Source organism: Typha latifolia, chromosome 8 (assembly GCF_019914945.1).
Source record: "Typha latifolia isolate L0001 chromosome 8, TyphaL0001v2, whole genome shotgun sequence".
Taxonomy (NCBI): domain Eukaryota; kingdom Viridiplantae; phylum Streptophyta; class Magnoliopsida; order Poales; family Typhaceae; genus Typha; species Typha latifolia.
In genome coordinates this window covers 10,432,926-10,454,180 of record NC_133093.1, presented here as the reverse complement: position 1 = coordinate 10,454,180, position 21,255 = coordinate 10,432,926, and the positions used below count along the sequence as shown (strand labels likewise).

At 37.3% G+C, this 21,255-nt stretch overlaps 3 protein-coding genes across 6 annotated transcripts; 2 read left to right on the top strand and 1 right to left on the bottom strand.

Annotated features, from left to right (window-relative positions):
- Nucleotides 1-4,257: 4,257 nt before the first annotated feature.
- LOC140793310 (dof zinc finger protein 1-like) lies at nt 4,258-6,316 on the top strand. The gene is made up of 2 exons (XM_073144718.1): nt 4,258-4,536; nt 5,123-6,316. Exons 1-2 carry the CDS (start codon nt 4,513-4,515, stop codon nt 5,813-5,815), a joined length of 717 nt encoding a protein of 238 aa, XP_073000819.1. The 5' UTR covers nt 4,258-4,512; the 3' UTR covers nt 5,816-6,316.
- A 1,182-nt stretch (nt 6,317-7,498) lies between these two features.
- LOC140793328 (uncharacterized) lies at nt 7,499-10,338 on the bottom strand. The gene is made up of 3 exons (XM_073144742.1): nt 9,894-10,338; nt 8,466-8,614; nt 7,499-7,908 (listed from the first exon to the last, which is right to left on the bottom strand). The coding sequence occupies exons 1-3, from the start codon at nt 10,077-10,079 to the stop codon at nt 7,770-7,772; spliced, it is 474 nt and encodes a 157-aa protein (XP_073000843.1). The 5' UTR covers nt 10,080-10,338; the 3' UTR covers nt 7,499-7,769.
- Nucleotides 10,339-14,620: 4,282 nt separating this feature from the next.
- Nucleotides 14,621-20,207, top strand: LOC140794132 (transcription factor EMB1444). 4 transcript variants are annotated; one of them, XR_012110068.1, is made up of 10 exons: nt 14,621-14,938; nt 15,533-15,622; nt 15,961-16,069; nt 16,555-16,596; nt 16,716-16,775; nt 17,046-18,848; nt 18,932-19,033; nt 19,159-19,277; nt 19,358-19,483; nt 19,572-20,207. XR_012110068.1 is itself a non-coding variant. In XM_073146010.1 (10 exons), exons 1-10 carry the CDS (start codon nt 14,844-14,846, stop codon nt 19,773-19,775), a joined length of 2,784 nt encoding a protein of 927 aa, XP_073002111.1. In that variant the 5' UTR covers nt 14,621-14,843; the 3' UTR covers nt 19,776-20,207. The 4 variants fall into 4 exon arrangements, 2 of the variants coding, with proteins under 2 accessions (XP_073002111.1, XP_073002110.1); XR_012110067.1 differs by having other exon boundaries at nt 19,566-20,207; XM_073146010.1 differs by having other exon boundaries at nt 19,125-19,277.
- The last annotated feature ends 1,048 nt before the right edge of the window (nt 20,208-21,255 follow it).

Below are 21,255 nucleotides of genomic sequence, written 5' to 3'. Positions count from 1 at the left end.
ATAAGTGTGTGTGTGCATATATATATATATATATATATATATATGCTTGTCATTTGCCCATATATAAGTACATAATCTATCACCCCGACAACCTCTTGGATTATTAGAGGACTATTTGTTTATGACCACTCCAATCATTTTATAATAGTTGTTTATTGTATATATCTCGTGATCTAATGATGTGCATAGTTGATGGAACATTGCACCTTCCATTATCTTTATGAGTAACCAAGGAAGAGTTACGTGACTATAGATTTGAATAGTTATATAAAGTACTCCAAATATTAATGCATGTAAGTTGATCAATATAACCGAAGGATAAAGGGAATATGTTTATTAATCAGTTGACTGATGGTAGTGTAGACCTCTTGTTCCTTATCTAAGGGATCTTAGAATTTTTGTTTTAAGAGATAGAATATATAATAAAAGAGATCCACGCAAGTCGTGGGTTCCCATAAACTCGTTGCATAGTTGTTTGATTTCTTATCCATCATGTATGCGTGGTAGATTGTGTTATTATTGTCGAAAGATGCATGTGGCCTTGTGGAGCTATTAGAACCCACAAACCAATTAACCACAATGCAGCTCAAATTTTTTTTTTTAAATGAAGATAAATGTAGTATTTATATCTCCACATTGATCGTAGAGTTTACGTTACTTTACTGTACTGCTCTCCACTAACTTTACTTCAGAGGCCCTCAAACTAGAGTTGGATTATCTAGCTTCTTAGATGGTGGCTTTTATCATCTTGTAAAGTTAATCACATCCACTGTGAGGCTAATATAAACATATAAAATTTGGGCTTATTCTCTAATCACTCATTGTAGTTAATTAATAAATTTCCATCTTTTTTATAGAAAAATTCCTTAAGTGGTGCTTACATATAATAATATAACTATTATTTTAAAGCGCATTATATATATATATATACTTTGTGTTGGTTTTATTATGGGATATAATCAGATGTTGTTTACGTGGGCATGTTGGCATCCACATGCATGATTCCTCGATCACTCATTAGAATATTGCTAAATTCTCACAAACAAAAGAACCTCTGAGATGGTAAAATATGCCTCCTGTCCGAGATTTTTGCATCAAATCGTACATCGAACCACCTTACACTAAGTGTGGGCTGCTCAACATGTCTACGTTTGCTTATTACTGCCCAGACACATCCTGATCCACAAAGAATGTCCATGTTGCATTATGTGTGCATGTACATCTACATGTACATCTACATCTACATCTACATGCATGCATGTACATCTACCCTAGCCGCTACCCGCTAGGTTTTGTGCCAGTTGCTTGGTGTCAGACAAAGGACCATGCATCATAAATAGTTGCCATTAATGATTATTGCAATGGCAGAGTGATAATTAATTAGTAATTAGATGGTTTTTACCAGATTATTTTATATCAAAAAGGTTTTAATTAAGATTAATTCTTATAGCATATTCATCTCCATAATTCAAAACTATCCGAGTATATATAATTATATAATGGCAATATGGCATAAATTAAATAATAATAATTCAGAAGATATCTGCATGAAATCAATGGCAGAGATAAGCCAAACTGTGGACAGCTACATAGAGTGATGGACTAAATGCTCCTAAAATTATAGTATATATGTTATAGATACAGATACGATCAAGTGTGACAGTAGTAGAGTGGGGGCTATTCTTTTCCTCTGAGGATGACAAATAGGCTGACAGATATATACAGAGGACACTTCAGTACACTGATATGATATCCTCTTTTGGGCCCTCCTGAACAAGACCTGTCAAAATAATCAACCCGGCTCGAGCTTAGCTCGATTAATTAGTTCGATTAGATTTAGAATCTAATTTCAAATTCTCTTGCTTAGGGTCGAAATAGGCTTGTTTCAAACAGAAGGAAAAGATCACAAATAGTGATATGTGATCTTGTGAATAGATCAAAGGATGAAAGGGATGGAGCAACCAAATCCAATTTAGACTTCAAACAAGTGTGCATATAGTTGGTATTTTTACACGTAGAAGAAGAAAATGTCTATAGATAGAGGCATTGGCATAGAAAGTTCCCAAATCCTCGAGCCATTTTAACTACTATAATTCACAAATTAAATTATATCGATCAGAAAGTATACATAACTAAAAGGCCCAAGCCTGGCCCAATGATACGGGCTTTGGATCCTAAACCTGACATAAAGGCCCAAAGGTTAAGGCCCAAAAGGAGGAATGTGGGATTTATATTCTATAAAAAGATTTATCAAAAACACCTTACTTTCGACCCTGCAATTTGATTTTGATGCCTTAAAAGAACCCATCGTTCAAGAGATATAATATTAGGGTCAAATGAGGAGTATTTTATTATTATTATTATTTTAATTTTGAAATATAATATAATATAATAAGAAGACTTCAGAAATTTCTTTTAATTACTAATTTTTAAACCTCCACTGTAAAATTCCAGTAATAAGGGTCCCATGCGCATTAGTGACATTCACTTTTTGCGAAAAAGACCCTCTTTGAAAGCCGTGGGTTTTTCTTTTTATTTAAAAGAACCTCCCCTCCTTGTGTTAATTTATTTACACATCTAAATGAACTCGAGTTAATGGAAAGGCCAAGGAAGTAGCGTGCGATTGGTTTTGGTGTACGCTTTTTTTTTTTAATCATCTACTTTATAATACCTAGTGTTGTTGAATAAAGAGGAGGTAGAGGAGAAGGTTTGAGTCCACTAACCGTGATAACTTTTAGTTTTGTATCAAGGATTTGAAATGATTAAGTTGACATTCTAAGGAATTTTGGGTGGTGAGGGATTTGGTTACACTTCAGCAGTCAAAATTTAATGTGGAAATGGGATATTGGGTTGGCCCAAATTAGGTGGAATTTCACGATGGTGATAGTGCCCGTCTTAACCCTAACTCCGATACTTGCGGTATCTCTAATAAATAGAGAGAACGAAAGAGAAGAAGAAGTAAGGAGAAAGAAACAAATTTCTCCCCATTGTAATATACTTTTAGAAGTAAGAGATAGAGAGAATATGCCTTGCCACTAATTTTTTTTTCCTCATCTCCAAAATCAAATAACGAGAGCCATGGGGATATAACATGATCATGGCTACAGGTATGTGAGATCTATTCAATGGCATGTATCTAATAATGAGGCATGTGAATCAAGCTCAATGAGATCAACTACTTCAACGCTAAATAGCTTGACAGAAAAATAAGGCAACTACTGTATCTTAATAGTTATGCCGTACAACAACGCATGACACACATTATGAGTATTTAGGATTAATATTCGGTAAATATTTCACTAGAGCATATATGTGTGCATAGTTATACAATCAATATATTAAACATGAAATCCGAGAGCAATTCTCGTTTGGCGTTTGGTGATGAAAATTTTAGAGGAGGGAGGAGACAATGGCAGTTGAAGTGACTAATGGCAGGAGAGATAGATTTGTTCGTGACGTGGCCCCACTCACGAGAAAACGAAAGCCATGGATTGGATTTGACGCCAAATAGGATGAAACCGAGTCAGAACTAAACTTATTCCTTCCTTACATGAGAAGGTAAACTCACCGCTGGGACCCGGGACTAAAATTATTCTGCACGGGCGACGCGTGAGCCTTCCAAATTGTTACCGGGCCCCGCACGTGCACCCGATAGGGCCCAACTGATATCATTCGTCGGATTCTGGTTACACGAGTTTGGATCCGATAAAAGAAATAATAATAATAAAACTGTAAATAATTACAATCTCTATCGCTGATTGTCATCATCTTGATTTATTATTATTATTATTTTGTTAAGAAAAAATGTTACTTGATCGGACCGTGTAACTCTTGTTTTAGGGAAACGGATGGGGAAAAAGTTATGATAAAAAATATCATTTTACGTATATTTTGAATAGGTCAACGTTTCATAGAAAATAAATAAGAGGTTATGCGATAAAAATGGACATGGTTTCTAATTAACCCTCAAAAATTATAAGCTGCTCATTCTCTGAATATTCTAGAAACTATATTCTTTTTATCGCAAACCCTATTGTGCGCTCGTGTGGAGTGGTAGGCACTCGTGTTTGGCACCTCAACCGACCACTGCAGTCATCTCTCACTTCGTCGCTCACAGTCGCACACAAACCCTCTCCGTCGATGTTTGTCGACTCCACACTGTATAGCACTCACATAGCAGTGGACAAAAGAGCTCACAATCCAGTAGAATATTGATTTGAGTCTACTAAAATAGAACTAGGAACATAAAATAATGTTATAAGGAATCCACTACCACTCTCTCTCTCTCTCTCTCTCTCTCTCTCTCTCTCTCTCTCTCTCTCTCTCTCTCTCTCTCTCTCTCTCTCTATCTATCTATCTATCTATCTATCTATCTATCTATCTCCATCTCTATCTTCTCTCTCTCAGATGAGAGACAGAATAACACACCACAACTCTCTCTGAGGAAGAATTATTGCTCTCTTCTTCGGTCGGATCACGAAAGCCATCTCAAATTCCTAACAAGTGCTTTGCATGGATACTGGCCACTGGCCTCAGGTAAATTAATCTAGATACTAAGATCTAGAAACTGGGTCTTTAAATCTAGGTCGGATTACTTCTTTCCTCCATGATACTTGATGTTTAATGTTAGTGTATGAATTTGATGTAGATCTTCTTGTTTTGGTTTGTATGATGGCTTAGGTTCCCTTTTGTAGATCTATCAGACAACCACTGCACCACCTCTCTCTCTCTCTCTCTCTCTCAAACTTCTCTTTTGGTTTCAATCCAGCCTTTAATTCCTGTCACCTCCTCCTTTAATCCTTGAAAGCAGCACACCACTTTCTTTCTGTTGTCTTCTTTTCTCTTTCTTATCTTTTTTCTCTCTCTCTCTTCTTTTAGTCTACATGTAATAAAGCAGTTAGCAGTGGCATGAAAAGTTAATCTACAGACTAAAAAGTGTGTTGTGTTTCCCATCTTTGCCTGTTTTCCCCCTTATTCTGTGCATATTTTTTTGGTGCCTTTGTTCATAACATATAAAGATGATCATAACCTATCTACTTATGTTCTCATACATCTAACACTCTTCTCTTCTCTTCTCTTCTTCCCATGGGGATGATGATCATCTGGTGGGCTTCTCTTACAGGAGATGGTGATGATCCCAACCACCGCCACCACCACCACTACCACAAGGGCAGGTCTAATGGAGGAGAGGGGGAGCAAACCCCAGAAAGAGCAAGCCTTCCACTGCCCCAGGTGCAACTCCACCAACACCAAGTTCTGCTACTACAACAACTACAGCCTCACCCAGCCCAGGTACTTCTGCAAGACCTGCAGGAGGTATTGGACAGAGGGTGGGTCCCTCAGGAATGTCCCTGTCGGTGGTGGGTCTAGGAAGAACAAGAAGCCCTCTTCCTCCTCTACCTCTACCTCAAAGAAGCCCTCTTCTGGTCATCTGGATTCAAGAGCACATATCCCAAAACTCCATGAAGGTAACACCCAAGACCTCAACCTTGCCTTCCCTCATCACAGCCTAAACCCTCATGAGTTTAACAACAACTTCAACTTCACAAACTTGGAATATGTAACTGGGTTTGGTTTGCAAGAGATTAGACCACCTGGTATTAGTTTTGATGGTGGTGGAAATGCTGATGGTTGCACTACTAGTACTAGTACTACTACTACTACTGGGCTATTCTTTCCTTTTGATGGGTTCAAGCAAGTTGGGCCTTCAAGCAGTGGTACTCCTGAGTCTCAGCAGAATAGGGGGCAAGGTGGGGATACTCATACTGTGTTTTGGAATGGTGTTATAGGAGGAGGAGGAGGAGGACCATGGTAGGAAGTAAACAAAACTTTGGTTTGTGGAAGATGACTAACAGAAGATATAATAATATGCAGCTCCTGCAACTTACTCGCATTCCTTCATTCCATCTCTTTTTCTTTGCTTCTATTTCTTTTGATCTCTCCTATTCTCATCTCTGTGGACATGTGAACTTCTGATGGCATGGTGAAAGTAATGCAGGAAGAGAGAGTGAAGAATGATGGGCACCACTTATTTTTTATTTTCTTTTCAAATGCTTTGTTGTATGTGAAGCTTATGGACTTCTGATGGCATGATGAAAGTAATGCAGGAAGAGAGAGTGAAGAATGATGGACACCACTTTTTTTGTTTCTTTCTTTTCATATGCTTTGTTGGATTTGGAAATAATGTGATTTTTGTATGATGAAAACTAGGGCAAACAAAAGTGTATTGGTGCCTATCTGTTTATTTATATGAGGAAAACTAGGGTTTGAGTGTAATATGTATAATTTATATGGCTCAGGCTTAATTTTCTCTTAATCTTGACCTTTTGATCTGTGTCAATTTTTTTTGTTATTTTCCTTCTTCTCTCATCATTCCAACCAATATTCTCTTAGCCATGGGAATTAGGGGGCACTATATATTTATTTATTTATTGATTATAAGTTTGTAGGCTAGTCTTGACAAAGGAGTTATTAGCCCTCATAATATACATTGGATAATAGGGTCAATTCTACATAATATTCTAATAAAAAAATAAAACTACGTGTCAACTTTAGTGTCTATGAGAAAAAATTAAACTCTTAACCGCTGTCGTTAGTGAGACCCGATAATTAAGCTACATTGGTGGCTTACTTTAGAAGCACTATGGATCAAGTGTAGTTTAATTCAAGGAAAAGAATATGTTGGTCTGGTACCACTAAATTATCAAAGACTTCCCCTGGGCATTATATTTATTTTCTTATATATATCTTGGTCCACTTGCAAAGTTGGAAGTTGTAACTCAAGCAACTATCTACATTATAAAATTATTACGAAAAAGTGGGACATTTTCTCTTCACCACCTCGTGCCTTTTCAACTCATTAATTTATAGAGGAAATAGAGGAGTTGGGAAGAAGGCATATGAGGATGGAAATTGGTAGTACCAGTTCACCTGCCTCAACCGAAAGTTGTCACCTAATGATTCCTTTCCCCACACATACCATTTCCATGTTGGATTTTTGTGCACTTTGCACCTCCCCTACTTACCTGACTCCATGTCTCTTCTCTTTCAATAAATAATATGGAAGTCACTTCCCTTGTTCATACATTCATCCCCCTTGTTTGGAGGAAGTTGGGGCCCCACAAAACATTCCCCTAGGAATTTATTTCCTCATTCTCTTGATGTTAAGCTTCATTTATAAGTAATAACTGATTAGATAGCCTATTTCTGTGTGTTATTAAGGAAAGTGTGGTACATTTGCTGTCATGGTATTAGGACAGTGATGTCAACCTAGCAGTGTGGGGGAGAGAGAGGAATATCTACTATTCTACTTCACATAATTTATTGTATTTAAATGCTTTCTGGGAGATTAGGTGCGAATGTTATGAACTAACCAAACCAATGAAGAACTTGGATTCTATGGTAACTATTTTCAATCAATTCACTTTTCTTTTTCTTGGAAATTTATCAAATTCTCTCTGCATGCTCGCAGACAGCTCGACATAAAATGAGACAGAAATTGTAGCAGTGAAACATGTGTCATAATAAGAGAGAACTGTACATGGTAACACACAACAGATGCTTTTTACCAAAGAAGGTCAGTCTACAGACTGTTTACAAGAATCAGACAAATGAGAACAGCAACATTTCTAGATTCTTACAGGTTAAATCTGTACAAAGATTACTGCCTAAGAACACTCATCGATCATCCAGTATGCCCCTTTAAACAGGTTGTAAACTTTCCAGCGATTAACTAGAAAGATGTTAACAGATTTCTTTTCCAAAGGGACTCAATTGCCTGCATTTATTCCGAATATGCGAACCTTGTGCATGTTGGGTAATTTGGCGACAACCAGCACAAGCACAGCAATAGTGTTCAAGAAAAGCATGGGCTGTTGGTAGTCCGTTGTGTGCGAAGCTATCAGGTACCTGATAGGAAGAGACAGAAATCCCTCTACATATTAGTTAATTCATTAAAGGCTCCAAACTCTGGCTCAGATGTAGCTCTCAAGGCATAGTACAAAATATATAACTACAAGAACATCAACAACTATCTTATATCTAGAATATCGTATGATTAAAATGTAAGTGAACATTTTTAAACTAGGTATATGAGCATGTGTATACCTAAGCAAATATCAGTAACATAACATATGCAAAAAGCTAAAATGAGGTAACATAAGCATTTTCCATCTTTGTTCCATCTGCCTGAAAAACAAACCATTTACTTGGAAAAAAAATTCTTTCTACTGCCATACAATTTCACACTGGTGGTGTCCATTGTAAGTGTGTTCTTTGCAGGATTCTCTAATTCATATCCAAAACAAAGAAAAGAAATCTTACTGATTCTTGTTTCCAAGGAACAATAATATACAAGGACCATTTCAGAATAAGTATATGGTAATTGCAATTTATCAAACTGGTGATTATAAAATTAATAAATTTCAAATCTAGATATATATAAGTGGTAAATGAAGACTGCTTACAGAACCACAGGTACAACAGTCAGAAATTTCCGGTTACGAGTAAGTTGTTTCCCATTGTCCATCTGTTCCCACCAAGTCAGTGTGTTGTAGATACCCTGATCGTCAGCAAATGGAGTTCCTTTCTTCCAATGGAAGAAGTGATAAGTGATCTGAAATGCAAGATTCCATCAGAATATCTACAGGAAAGTAAGAAAGCCGGAAGATAAAATTGTCCGCAAAATTAAAAACGTAAGAGATGTGAAATCCATAAGAATTCATAAGCAGGGCAATGAACAGAGCACCAAAATGGAAAAAAACATAAACATAACCTGCTGGATATCAAAAATGGAAAAGAGAAACTCCTGCAATTTTTTAAACAAATGGAACTGCATAAGTAAAGGTTATAAGGCCAACTATGTATGTCTTTCACACCAAGAGCGCTGTGCACTACTACGTCCTTCAGGCCGGAACAAGCTATTCTTTGCATGATTCTTCACTGAGAATAGAACATAAAATCTGCAACAAATTTTTGTACATATACGAGAGTAAAACACTTCTAGATCGTGCCTTCCATTTCAATCACCAAATTGTACAAAAATGCTCCCCGGCATCATCCAAACACAACCAAGTATCAGAGAAAAACTGTTTTCAAGATGGTAATGACATAGGAACCATAGCAGGTTGGTTTTAGCTGATTATTATTGCGTCACTTTCAAGGAACACATTCTAATTTCACTACAGCAAACCTATTTAAGAATGAACTGCAATGGTTTAAGATCCAGTTTTCAACATAGTATCAGTTAATCCACTACATCAACTTGAGCCTGTCACAGTCATCTGACTCCGCAAGGACAACAAAATCTTACACCAAAATTGATTTTAGAACTCAAAACTAAATCACAGACTTAAATACTTTGTTTCAACTCAGCCATGAAAAAGCCCCATGATTCTCTCAAAGCAAATCAAGTGTCAAAACCGGCAAACACCATACTCTCATAGAAGACCTACAAAAGACTTGAAGCTTTTCGCGATTTAACATGAACCAGACGTAAGCATGTGAATCAAGCTTGAAACAATATAATCACTCTTCAGTCCTTCAGTCCCCCCACCAATTTCCTTTATCCAATCAATCGACCAACATCCCAATTCGTAAGCAAAACGGATATACTAATCTCGAAGACCCCAAATTGGCAAAACCAACAAACGTAATACCGACAGATTCATCAACTCATCACAGAACAACATCAAACCAATCACCATGCATGACATCTATATGAATGAAAACAGAAGTACCCAGACACCCAAAACCCACACAAAAGATTAAAGACCCCAAATTTACCAAACCTAACAGAAGAAACAGTGAAAGATTTACCAATCCACCACTACCATCAAAACAACTAAGCTAATCACACAACTAGGTAATCAAAGGAGGAGGCAAAGAAGGCATACCGCAAAATGGACGAGGTTGACGATGATCCAGGCCATGCCTGGTGTGCATCCGAAAACGGAGAGGACGAGGAGCCACGAGAAGAAGAGGATAAAGATGTAGGTGGTCCAAACACCGGGGTACATGAACCATTCCGTATTCTTGTTCAGATCCACAGGTGGAAGAGCTTGCACGTAGAGCTTAGCCATCCCTTATGCTTTCCTTTATTCTCGTCGCTCCTCTAGTCGGATATAGCTACAAATTTATAAAGACCAAGGATGATATATAGGATTACGGGGGCTAAATTGAAGTGGGTCGATCGAGTAGAGGAAAGAGAGAGCCTGGTCAGGATTATTACATGGAGAAAGGAGAAGGAGATGACTTGATGAGGAAGTTTTAGAGAGAGACCGACCTAGAAACGGGATAATTTTATTCGTAATCAATGATTGGGTAGAACAAAGCACCGGTAACCGGTTCTTATTCGTGTTCAGATAAGTTGTTCTTTTGGATTTTATTTATTTCATTTGAAACCCTATATTATACGTTTATTATGATTCATACCCTGTCCATTTATATGTTCTTATATGATCGAATTAGAAATACTACGTTGATAATAAAAAAAAGAAATAGTAAAGATTTAATGTTGTAAATTAAAATACACTTAGGGTGCGAGATTGAGAATCTCCCAGGTCATGAGGCCCCTCAATTTTGGGGAAATAAAATACTTTTGATGCTATTCTGCTGCTTTTATTCGTATTTTCCTATAAAGGTATACTGCTTATCTCTCATATTATTAGCTCACTAAAATCAGAAGATTTAGAACTATACAAGACTTAACTTATGGTATACCTCTTCTTAAAATATAGAAAAAGTTATATATATTTTATTTTAAAAAATAATTATACTGACTCTAAATTATATGCGTCTTTCTTCTGCGTATGATTGCTTAAATTATTATAAAAAATCTCACTCATGATGATACTAAAAAAATTTATTATTATAAAAAAATCTCACTCATGATGATACTAAAAAAAAAATTATTGAGAGTCATCGCGTTACTGAGTTGCTCATCTTAGCCAACCACACTGTCAAGCTATTAATCGAGCCAAACTGTTGAGCCAAGCCATCAAATCACTAAATAATTTTTTCTATAATAATTATTTAGAGTTTGAGTCAATTCCATAACCTCGTTGGTCATAGGAAAAGAGTCTTACTAATTTTACAAAAGTTTGATTATTTAGAGTGACGTTTTTAATTATTTTTTTTAATAATTCAAGAGCCATAACATTAGATATGAGTTAAACAAAAAACCAACTCTTACTAAATATAGATGCATTCAAGCCCTATCAAGCTTTAGCTCATATATTAAGTTATATAATTTAAGTTTCAAACCGTGTACGTTATTGAATTATTGCTTCAAACTAAACATCGTCGTGCTGCTGAACTGTTCCTCCTAGTAACCGTACCGCTAAGTCATCAATCGAACCGACCATTGAACCAAGCTATCAAACTACCAAATATATATATATATATTTTTACAATAATTATATGGAGTTAGATTTAATTAAACGATCTTGTTGGTCAAATGGAAGAATATTTACTAACTCTATAAGAATTTTTTCCATTTTTTTGTTTGAAAATACTAACTCTGAGAGTTGGTTAATTGTTTAGAGTGAAGTTAATAAAAATTGGTTGCCGATGCTGCTCGACATATGTGTTATGATTGTGTACTTTGGACGGCATTTTTCCGTCCAAACTGGTACACATTCTGGCCGTCAATGTTAATTTTAACAGAAAGGAAATATAGAGAAGATAAAAGAGTGTTGCTTCTTCTTCTATCTCTTTGTATCTCTCTTGCCTTCCTTTCTTCTCACGTGTTACTTTTATTGGATTTATCACTTTTATGATGTCGAACTCGGTCGATCCAAAAGATCCACTTGAGTTAGTAACTCAGTGTAGGATCTTACGGTTAGGATCTAAACCATCGATCACGAAGTAAATTCGAGGGCTGGGGATCCTACAGTTGAGATCTAAACTGTTGATCACAAATTGGAGGTCTAGATTACAAAGAAAGAGAGGTAATTAACGTTTTCTGATATATAAATGAGATGAGAATTAGTTTGGAGAAACATTTTCTTGATAATTTATAAGCTCACTGACTATTCTTAAGCTCGACGAAAGACAGTAGCAATTAGGTAATCGGTCTGCGAAACTCATCGAGTCGGACGATTTTCAACGAATTAATTAGAATTTTAATTAAATAATAAAATTGAATAGTCGATTCATCCGTAATTATCCGACCCGGTTCTATTTGGATAACTACATAGACTACTGTAGTGACCTAAAATTATTATTAATTTTCTTAATAAAATATGTTTATGTGTACTGGCTTCCTGCTTACGTTACTATCACATCATCGTCCGGAATATTATTATTTTTCTTTGATTAATACATCATCATCCGGATTGCCATCATTTATCCCCATTGCCTCCCACCCACATGGCCATGGCCAAGGGCCCAAGGCAAGGCGCGTCAAAGGACTCGGGCGGCGAACCAGCCTCCCCGAAAACGGTGCGGCAGTAGAGACGCCGGCGCTTTTACCGGCAAAAGCCGGTTCCCCTCCCTGGCCCGACATTCTCTGAGCGTTTGGGCGTAGTTAGTTTATTAAATTAACACCAGATTACGAGGGAATATTAATTATTATTAACGCCCTTAATGAGCACGAGTACTTAAAAAAAGGTGCGGAACTGTGAATGTGTCTACTTCTGTTCATACGAGGAATATAGTGTGCTCTGCATATATATGAAGTGCTTCTCTTTTCATGCAAGTTGTATTGGGAGAAAGCTTAAGCCACTTGGACTCAGACCATTGACCCAAGATCAAGTTGTGCTGCTGCAAACCACTTGAATATTCCAGCCATTATAGCCCTTCAAGAACGTACCCTCAGCAGCTTTGAGATGGTCAGAGCTCACACAAACATCACAAGTTTTTACTCACTTTCTCAGAAAGAAGCAGATACCAAGTTGGCATACACCTCCCTCCTAGGTTGGTCCCTGACCCACTTAGGCCATCACCAGTATATATCCTAACAATCCCCACACTAGCAGTGCAACTCGCATTCAATTGCATGCCCCATTTGGGTCTCAACTAGCTTCCAAACACTGGCCTCCAGTCTTGGATTCAAACCTGTATACAATATGACATTTTTGAAGGACAACTCTATTCCTTTTGTTAAAAGGCATTCCCTGATCTCTACGGCGTTGAAAACAACATTAAGGGCTTCTAGTTCTTAGAATTTTCTATAGATGGCTAATTAGATGCGTCAGTTTATATAGTAGGCTATGCATGCATGCTGTCGGATGCCTGATGGCATATGCAATATGGGAACGTGGAAGCTCTCTTAATAGCTTCCAAATGGTACCTTACAAATAGAGCTGTTGACCATCCAGTCGTAAGATTCCCATGCATGCATAGCTTGATCTAGACGTTGTATAATGTAGTATGTATGTATATATATATATATATATATATATACAACAAACTTGTATCAATCTTACTTCTATTGGCTAAATTTGATTTGATTCATGTTGATTGCTGATCAAGGGAAAGCGCGCATCATGCAGCTTTTGATGCCAATGACGTTGCTATATATGAACGGCCATGATGAAAAAGGAACACTTGTGAAAGCTCGAGGAGACAAACTTATAGGCATTGGTGCCAAGAATAATGGGAACACCTTTGTGTCTATATTAGCTAATGGTGGACCCTTCTCTCCTCTCTCTCTCTCTCTCTCTCTCTCTCTACCCAGCTTTATCAAGCTAGAAGATGATGATGATGATGAGAGGCAGGTTAGGGTTTCCCAAGGGGGTGGTCGAGACCACATCCAAGGAATAATTGCAACACAGACATATATATGCAAACAATGGAATGGAAGGAGCCTCTCTCCTTACAAGTTAATATATTCCTTTGGTAGGCTCTCAATCATATAAAAAGCAAATATGATTGAATTAGCATGAACATAATAATCACTCGGGTGGTCCCAAAAGATGATTAAATAAAGGGAAAAAGCTTAAAGCTTCTTAGGTTTTTGTAGGGCTGCAAATTGAGGTTAGGGACACCCAACTTGGGCCATGGGTCAGAAATATATATATATATATATATTTATCTTTATATGTATAATTTTTAAAGGCCGAGTCAAGATTCCTACATTGTTTAGAATTAATTAATTAATTAATTTGGCTTAAAAGGGAGGGGGCCTTACCTGATGGGGTTCAAGAAAGTGCTAATGTACAATTGTCCTAACTTCCATTATGTGGTATGATGGACAATCCCTTCCCTTTTGAGGGTAGTGGAGGGAGACAGTGGGTGGTGAAAAATAGCAAGTTAGTACCTGCGAGATGGTGTTATCCTAATATCATAAATTCGATTCATGCTACTTTTAGATTTAAAAAAAAAAATCTAAAAGTTAGTCCAAACTTATCATAGTTATGTTAGGCTACGCCTAAGGTAGAATTTAAACTCAGTGTGCTTAGATGGTGTGTATATATATATATATAAACTTATGTTGCATAAGTATTTTTAAAGTTCAAATCCGCGTGAGGGAGGGAAGCGGACTATAGCCGGTAAGCAACCGGCAGCAACCAAGAAGATCCGCGTGGAGGGACATATATTTATTAGTCACTTGACCTCCACGTTAATAGCGAAAGATCCTACTCCTCTTGCGTCCCCCCCCCCCCGTGAACGACTCCTCAACGTCGCCGATATCTTCGCCCAAATCATCTCCATTTACTAAAACCAATAAATACCCTCTTCTCCTTACCATTAACTCCCCGATCTCCCCCTCCCCCCGCTCCGGCCCGGTTTTTCCCCCTTACCATTAAATAGCGAAAGATCCTACTGCTCAGCCATTACTCTCTCTCTCTCTCTCTCTCCCTGCACCACTTCTGCATCGACAATCGTGCTGGGAGGCGGTGATGGCGCCGGAGCAGAGGGCGGCTCTCGGCGAGCTGTGCCGCGGCGGTGGGTGGTCGTATGCGGTGATCTGGCGCGTTGATCGTCGTGATCCGCGGTAACCGACGGCTGTGATCTCTTTGTCTGTGTATAGTGTGGCGTTTGGTGCTTTCTGGGCTCATCGTTGAAGTTTCTGGATTTATATTCGAGGGCTTTGTGGAATCTTAGCTTTGTCCCCTTTTTCCCCTCTCTTTGGTGCTATTTCTGCCTTGGTTTTTTCAAGAAGCATTTTTTTTCCCTATGGGATAAATGTGTAGTAGGTAACTTGTAACTAAAATTCACGTTCCTCTTTATATTTTTCAAGATTAAAATAGCATTTTGCTCTTCTCGTCTTCTGGGTCTTTTGTTTGTTGATAGTTAACAATGCGTCGAGTTTTTTGTCATGGAGTTAACAGTTATTACTTGTTCCTTTTTAGTTCTCTACGGATTTAATTCTTTAATGACCTTTTGCTTTTCTAGGTTTACATGTGCCTCACTTCGTTATGATTAGGACTTGAGATCACATCTTTAGGAAGAAAACATGTTGCTAATATCTATACTCCATGCGAAAATCCATCTAATTCAAGTCAAATTTCAGAGATTCTTTTGGGCAAAAGTTGTTCTTTTTGGCCCAGAAACTCTTAACTAGTGCTAATTTATTTATATATTCCAGGTTGCTGATAGTGGAAGATAGCTACTTTGAAGAGGAGGTTCAAGGAGTGGTAGCTAAGATGCTTAATCAGGCTCATGTAGTTGGAGAAGGGTATGATAGATAATTTAGCGGTTATTTATATTGTCAGTCTTCAGTTTTTCATTTATTTCTTCCTCCAAGTTGGACTGATTTCCTTGTTTGATTTAAAAAGCTTGATGAGTGTCAGTTACTATAGTTGATCAATCTTTTAAAATAACGCAATTTGACTCCAATATTAAATGCACTTCAACTATCATAGTTCTGTTATTTTATTTTCTTTTTGTGAAGCAGTTCTCTGAGTTGTTCATCTTTGTTTAGTTGGTTATTTGTAATATATGCATATATATCTGTCAGTGATCATAACTTTGAAATAAGTGCTTTTCAAGCTAATCGCCTGTATTCCTTTGCAGAATCATCGGAGAAGCAATTGTAAATGGCAGATATGAGCTGATGTACTCCGATACTTATGGTGTCGATTTGAGTCAGACCTGCATCATTGAAAGCACAAACATGGTTCAGGTACAGCTGGACGTGTCTCCTTCAGCACCAGAATATTGTGTGCAGAGTATCATTGCTAGCTCTAAAAAGTTACACAAGTTCTAGATTGAGCAATTCTTTTAGGCATTTATAGTGGGATGATATGCCAATATTTAGTAATCAAGTTTTAATATCATAAATTTTGTTGCCTCCTAAGTCTTTATAACTTGCCTTAGTATTTTACGAAAGGATCTGAAAAAGAAATAAAAGTTGAAGATGCATGTAAGTCTAAGTTACCTTGCTTAATTACATTTTATTTCTGTTTAATCACTTATACTTACATACTGCTTCACCTTTTTGGTCTTTTCTTCCTCATTACAATTAACGAATGAAACTATCTTTGTAGTGAGAAAAAGTATATAGTTCAGGACTTAATGTCATCTTACATTGTTGGATTACTGGGAACTCTATAGTAATAGAAATTTAAAATTTGTCTTCTATGTTTAATGAAGTTTACTCTTTTCCAGGGTACAACTTGGTGGCAATGTCAGTTCTTGGCTGGAATAAAGGTATTTCCTTATTTACTTATCATCTGCCTAGTGAGTAGTGACAGATGCAGGTTCACTTCATAATACATGCTTTATGGATCTCACGACAGTTTTTACTAATAACGATGCATTATCTGCAGACTATTGTGGTCATACCTTTGCCATCAAGTTGTGTAGTTCAATTTGGTTCACTGCAGAAGGTTAGTACCTGAAATTCTGTCACTAGTAACAGTGCCTTATGCTGCCAATTTGCCAAACCATACTTAAATTGCCGATTCTTGGTTCTGTGATGGAGGAAAAAGTATAACAAAAGGTTAAAAATGTCACCAGCAAAATTTAGTGCTTATGAAAATGCTTGCAAGCAAGATATTGGGTCTTAAGGACAGTAATTTAGTATTTCACTGTCCTTTTGAGTTAAGTTAGAATTGTGCATTACTTAATTTCTGATTATCATTAAATCTTTTTATCAGGTTTCTGAAAGCTTGGAGTTCATTGACAAAGTTAAGCATTTGCTTGAGCAGAAAGCTAGTTCGACAGGAGTTTTGGTCAAGGATGCTCATGAGAATATGCACACATATGACCAGCATGGCTCTGGCAGTTCTCCCATAAATGTTTGTAAACACTATGACAGCGTGAATTCATCACAAATTGAAATAGGCAAAGACAATCTAATGAAGACAGTGTCATCAAGGGATTTCATTTGTTCTTCTAATAATATCTATGAAGGGACATTTCATACTTCTGGATCTCATGGCAGCGCTACCAGCAGCACAAATCCTTATGTAGTAGCCGTGCCAGTGAGCTCCAGTTCTACAGGTGCACTGAAACTATTCTGCAACTCATTTCAGAAGCCATCCTGTGTCAATAACACTTTCTCATGCCACTCCAGAAATCAACCGAATGCAACCATGGCAGAATCTCAAATACAAGTGGGACCTAGCACACAACTTAATTCTAATTATTCTAACAACAAAGTTGCAACCTACATGAAAACAACTTCTATTGGAGGCCTAGTTGGTCTTCCAATGATGGAGCACAGATTGTCATCTCCGATCAGAGTGCAAGGGTTTCCTAGCTTTGTTTCTACTGCTACAGATTTCTCTTCTCCTTCTTTGGGTGGAATTCATCAACATGAAGGCTCATCTGTATCTTATAATTCATATGGATCATGCAATGCTACTGGTACAAGATCATCTGAAAGCAGTAAAGATTGCTTACAGTTTGCAGAAAAGTTGCTAGACTCCCAGAATTCATCTATCCATCCTTTTTCTGTGGGTGATCTTTGTAAAGCCAAACATTTTGGCGAAGTGCCTTATTTTGTTTCAGAAATTCCAGATACTACTTCCTCTTACCCTGAAGTTCATAATGTGGAGCAATCTTCATTTTGTCCTTCTAGGAGTTATCCCCTTAACCATCTGAACAGTCAGGGTCATCAACTACCAGAAATGGGTAAGACTTTTCTTACTCCCCAAATAAACGATAATCTTCCGTGCCTCGGCTCCTTTCAATCTGGATTAGTTGAAGGTGACAGGAGAAGCTGCTTTTCAGTGACTAGATTACCTAGCGGAGCAGTTGAGAACTCCAGTGCGCTAGCATTGAACTCCCTGGGCAAAGGAATTCCTGAGAACCACTCTTTAAAAACAACAGCTCAATTACCTGGTGATAAGGATTTGTTTGGTAGTATGGGATTGGATCTGAACCCTAGCACCTTTATGCAGGATTGCTGGGAGGACATCATAATGCCAGACATTGGAAACTGCCCAAATTTGAGTGTCAGTGATTCAGACCACGTCATGGAGCTGGACATGGGTCCCATTGCAGGTGTTGGAAAGGGGTTATCATCAGACTCTTGTCTCGAACAACTGTTGGATGCTATAGTTGCTGATACTGTTACTACCAATATTGAGCCCATGGCTGGTCTTTATACAGAGCATCAGTTTCCTCCAATCTCTAGCATGGGTTGCCATGCAGCCTGCAAAACACAAGCTCCACTTGTGGGCTTTCCTTCCGTCAGTCTTTCATCTAGCAATGTCTTGCATGGACTCCCAACTGAAGCACGTGCAATGTCCCATGTTACTTCATGGATTGATGATAGTTGCAGCATGAAAACTGATAGTATTAAGATTAAACAGCCAAAGAAGCCTGAGGAAGCTATCAAGGTTGTTAAGAAAAGAGCTAAACCTGGGGAAAGTACTCGACCTAGGCCGAAGGACCGACAGCAGATTCAAGATCGTGTGAAGGAATTACGAGAAATTGTCCCAGATGGTGCAAAGGTAGCTTATCAACTTCTGTTTATGATATTCCTCTGATTTTAACTGCTTAACAGTTATCATCTTTATTTGATTTGATACAACAGTGTAGCATTGATGCTTTGCTGGACCGCACAATCAAGCACATGATCTTTTTGCAAAGTGTCACCAAGTATGCAGATAAAATTAAACAAGCTGATGAGCCAAAGGTATATCCAGTTTCAGTATATACTTCAATTCTTTCTGATAGAGCTGTAAATGTTTGCTCCAATTTTCCTTTTCTTTTTCTAATTTTTGAAGATGATTGGCGCTGAGAGTGGTGTTGTCTTGAAAGACAATTCAAGTGGCGGCACTGGAGGTGGTGCTACATGGGCTTATGAAGTTGCTGGTCAAACTATGGTCTGTCCAATTATTGTCGAGGATCTCAACCCCCCTGGTCAGATGCTAGTTGAGGTAAAGTGCAGCTCACAGATAAACTTCTTAACTGTCATCGTCTATCATCATGAGATTTCTCATTTCTTTTCCCCAAACAGATGATATGTGAAGAACGGGGTTTTTTTCTTGAGATAGCAGACATTGTACGTGGATTCGGCTTGACAATCTTGAAGGGAGTGATGGAAATTCGTGACAATAAGATATGGGCACGGTTTTTGGTTGAGGTAAAATTCTGAAGAAACATATGATTTGAGCAGATCTGTGCTTCACTTCATTATTGTTTCTGAAATAAGAGCTTTAATTTAGCTGCAGGCAAACAGGGAAGTGACTAGGCTGGATATATTTCTATCACTTGTTCAACTACTACAGCAAACTAGTAGTGTTCAATCAAGTGACCGGCCAACTAAGGTTGACAAAAGCATCAATATAGCTCCGATATTCAAAAGTCATCATCAAATTCCTATATCATCATTTCCAGTTGGTCTGACTGATATGTTGCAGTGTTCTCGCGCATAACTCAGTTGTTAGAAGATCTTGAGTAGATCCCAGGAAAAGAGCACCATGATGTTGGTACTAGAATTAAACCAAGCCATCAAGATACAGGAAGGGTACATGTGGTAACACAATGGTCAAATGTGATAACATGCAGATGATCTCAGTAAATATGCATTTATTCTTAGGATGGAGGCAATGTTGGTGCATAACTCGGTTTCCCTTGAGATTATCTACTGTATACATTTCTCGGAAACCATGAAAGAAACTAGCATGTGGCATGTGCAGCTTGGTAAGATACAGATAACAAGGCTAAGGAGAGGTGATGGATCGAGTTGTACATTATCTTGTAACCATTTTGAGCTCTTGGGCGTTAGTCTTTTTGGTTAAATTCTTAACCTGTCCATATGCAATGTTTGTAATTCTGGTTAGAATGGCATCTCGTCGTTTCTTCCACCTATTTCTAGCTACTGGTGATGTTTGTCCTGCAACGGAAGATGGATAATGTCGTCTCATAACATAGGTTTTTCAACATTGAAGCAAGTTCTTTCAACATTGAGGCAAGTATATCTGTCATTGCTTTTTATTCCAGTCATGTTTATCTCATGCAAACTGGAATAACACAGCAACTTCACAGTTGAGATCAAGCTCGCCCAGAGAAAGAAATGATTTGATAAATAAATTATAGGAGAAATTATAATTTATCCCCCATAATATGGCTCGATTATAAGCTACTTTATGCACTTCAAATTTAAGCGCCTAACTTTCCTGATCAAATTATAAATATTAGTCAATCAATATCTGAGATGTAAAAAGAAAAAAAAAACTTAGCTATCCCAATAAGAAATGTAGTCCGATTTAAAGATATTAAGAGTACTTTAGTTAATTTGTAATTTATTCATGATGAAAAATATTTGGGATTAAAAAAAATACCATTATTTTTATGCTGAAGTTTAAAATATATAAAAAAAGAAATTAAAATCAAACTAAACTGTATATTGGGCAAACCATAATTTGTCGGATATTATAATTAGGGGTGTAACTTGACCGCGCTCTAATAAACTTGAATTAAAATTAATTTCAGACCTAATAATAGAATTATGTTTGAATTGAAATTATTTCAATTCCAGACAATCTCAAGTCAATTTCAAGCTTAAGCATCAACTACTATGTAATTTCTAGCCTGAATTAATTTAAGCCTAAATCGAAACTGATCAAACTTAAAATAAGGCCGGATTAGCAGTAAAAGTATAAACTAACATAGTACTATTACGAGCCTCTAGATCTTGATCTAAATATTCAAATTAATCATATATATTATATAATATTATATATTAAATTATTATTATTAAGTTTTATTGAGCCGAGTTTAATTTGATCAAGCTCAGCTTGTAAATAGATCAAACTTGGTCCGACTCATTTTTGAGCAAAACTTGATGAAACAGCAGAGTCGAACTCGAGCTGAGCCAGCTATTTTGACAGCCCTCATTATAATACCGGAGTT

Bases quoted from the DNA above. Each gene is read 5' to 3' on its own strand.
- LOC140794132 (XM_073146009.1), top strand. From the start codon at position 14,844: ATGGCGCCGGAGCAGAGGGCGGCTCTCGGCGAGCTGTGCCGCGGCGGT. The intron at 16,070-16,554 runs GTACAGCTGGAC...ACTCTTTTCCAG, and splicing joins AAAGCACAAACATGGTTCAG to GGTACAACTTGGTGGCAATG. The intron at 16,597-16,715 runs GTATTTCCTTAT...CATTATCTGCAG, and splicing joins AGTTCTTGGCTGGAATAAAG to ACTATTGTGGTCATACCTTT.
- LOC140793328 (XM_073144742.1), bottom strand. From the start codon at position 10,079: ATGGCTAAGCTCTACGTGCAAGCTCTTCCACCTGTGGATCTGAACAAG. The intron at 8,615-9,893 runs GTATGCCTTCTT...CTTGCATTTCAG, and splicing joins TCAACCTCGTCCATTTTGCG to ATCACTTATCACTTCTTCCA. The intron at 7,909-8,465 runs GTAAGCAGTCTT...TCTTCCTATCAG, and splicing joins ACTGTTGTACCTGTGGTTCT to GTACCTGATAGCTTCGCACA.
- LOC140793310 (XM_073144718.1), top strand. From the start codon at position 4,513: ATGGATACTGGCCACTGGCCTCAG. The intron at 4,537-5,122 runs GTAAATTAATCT...CTTCTCTTACAG, and splicing joins ATACTGGCCACTGGCCTCAG to GAGATGGTGATGATCCCAAC.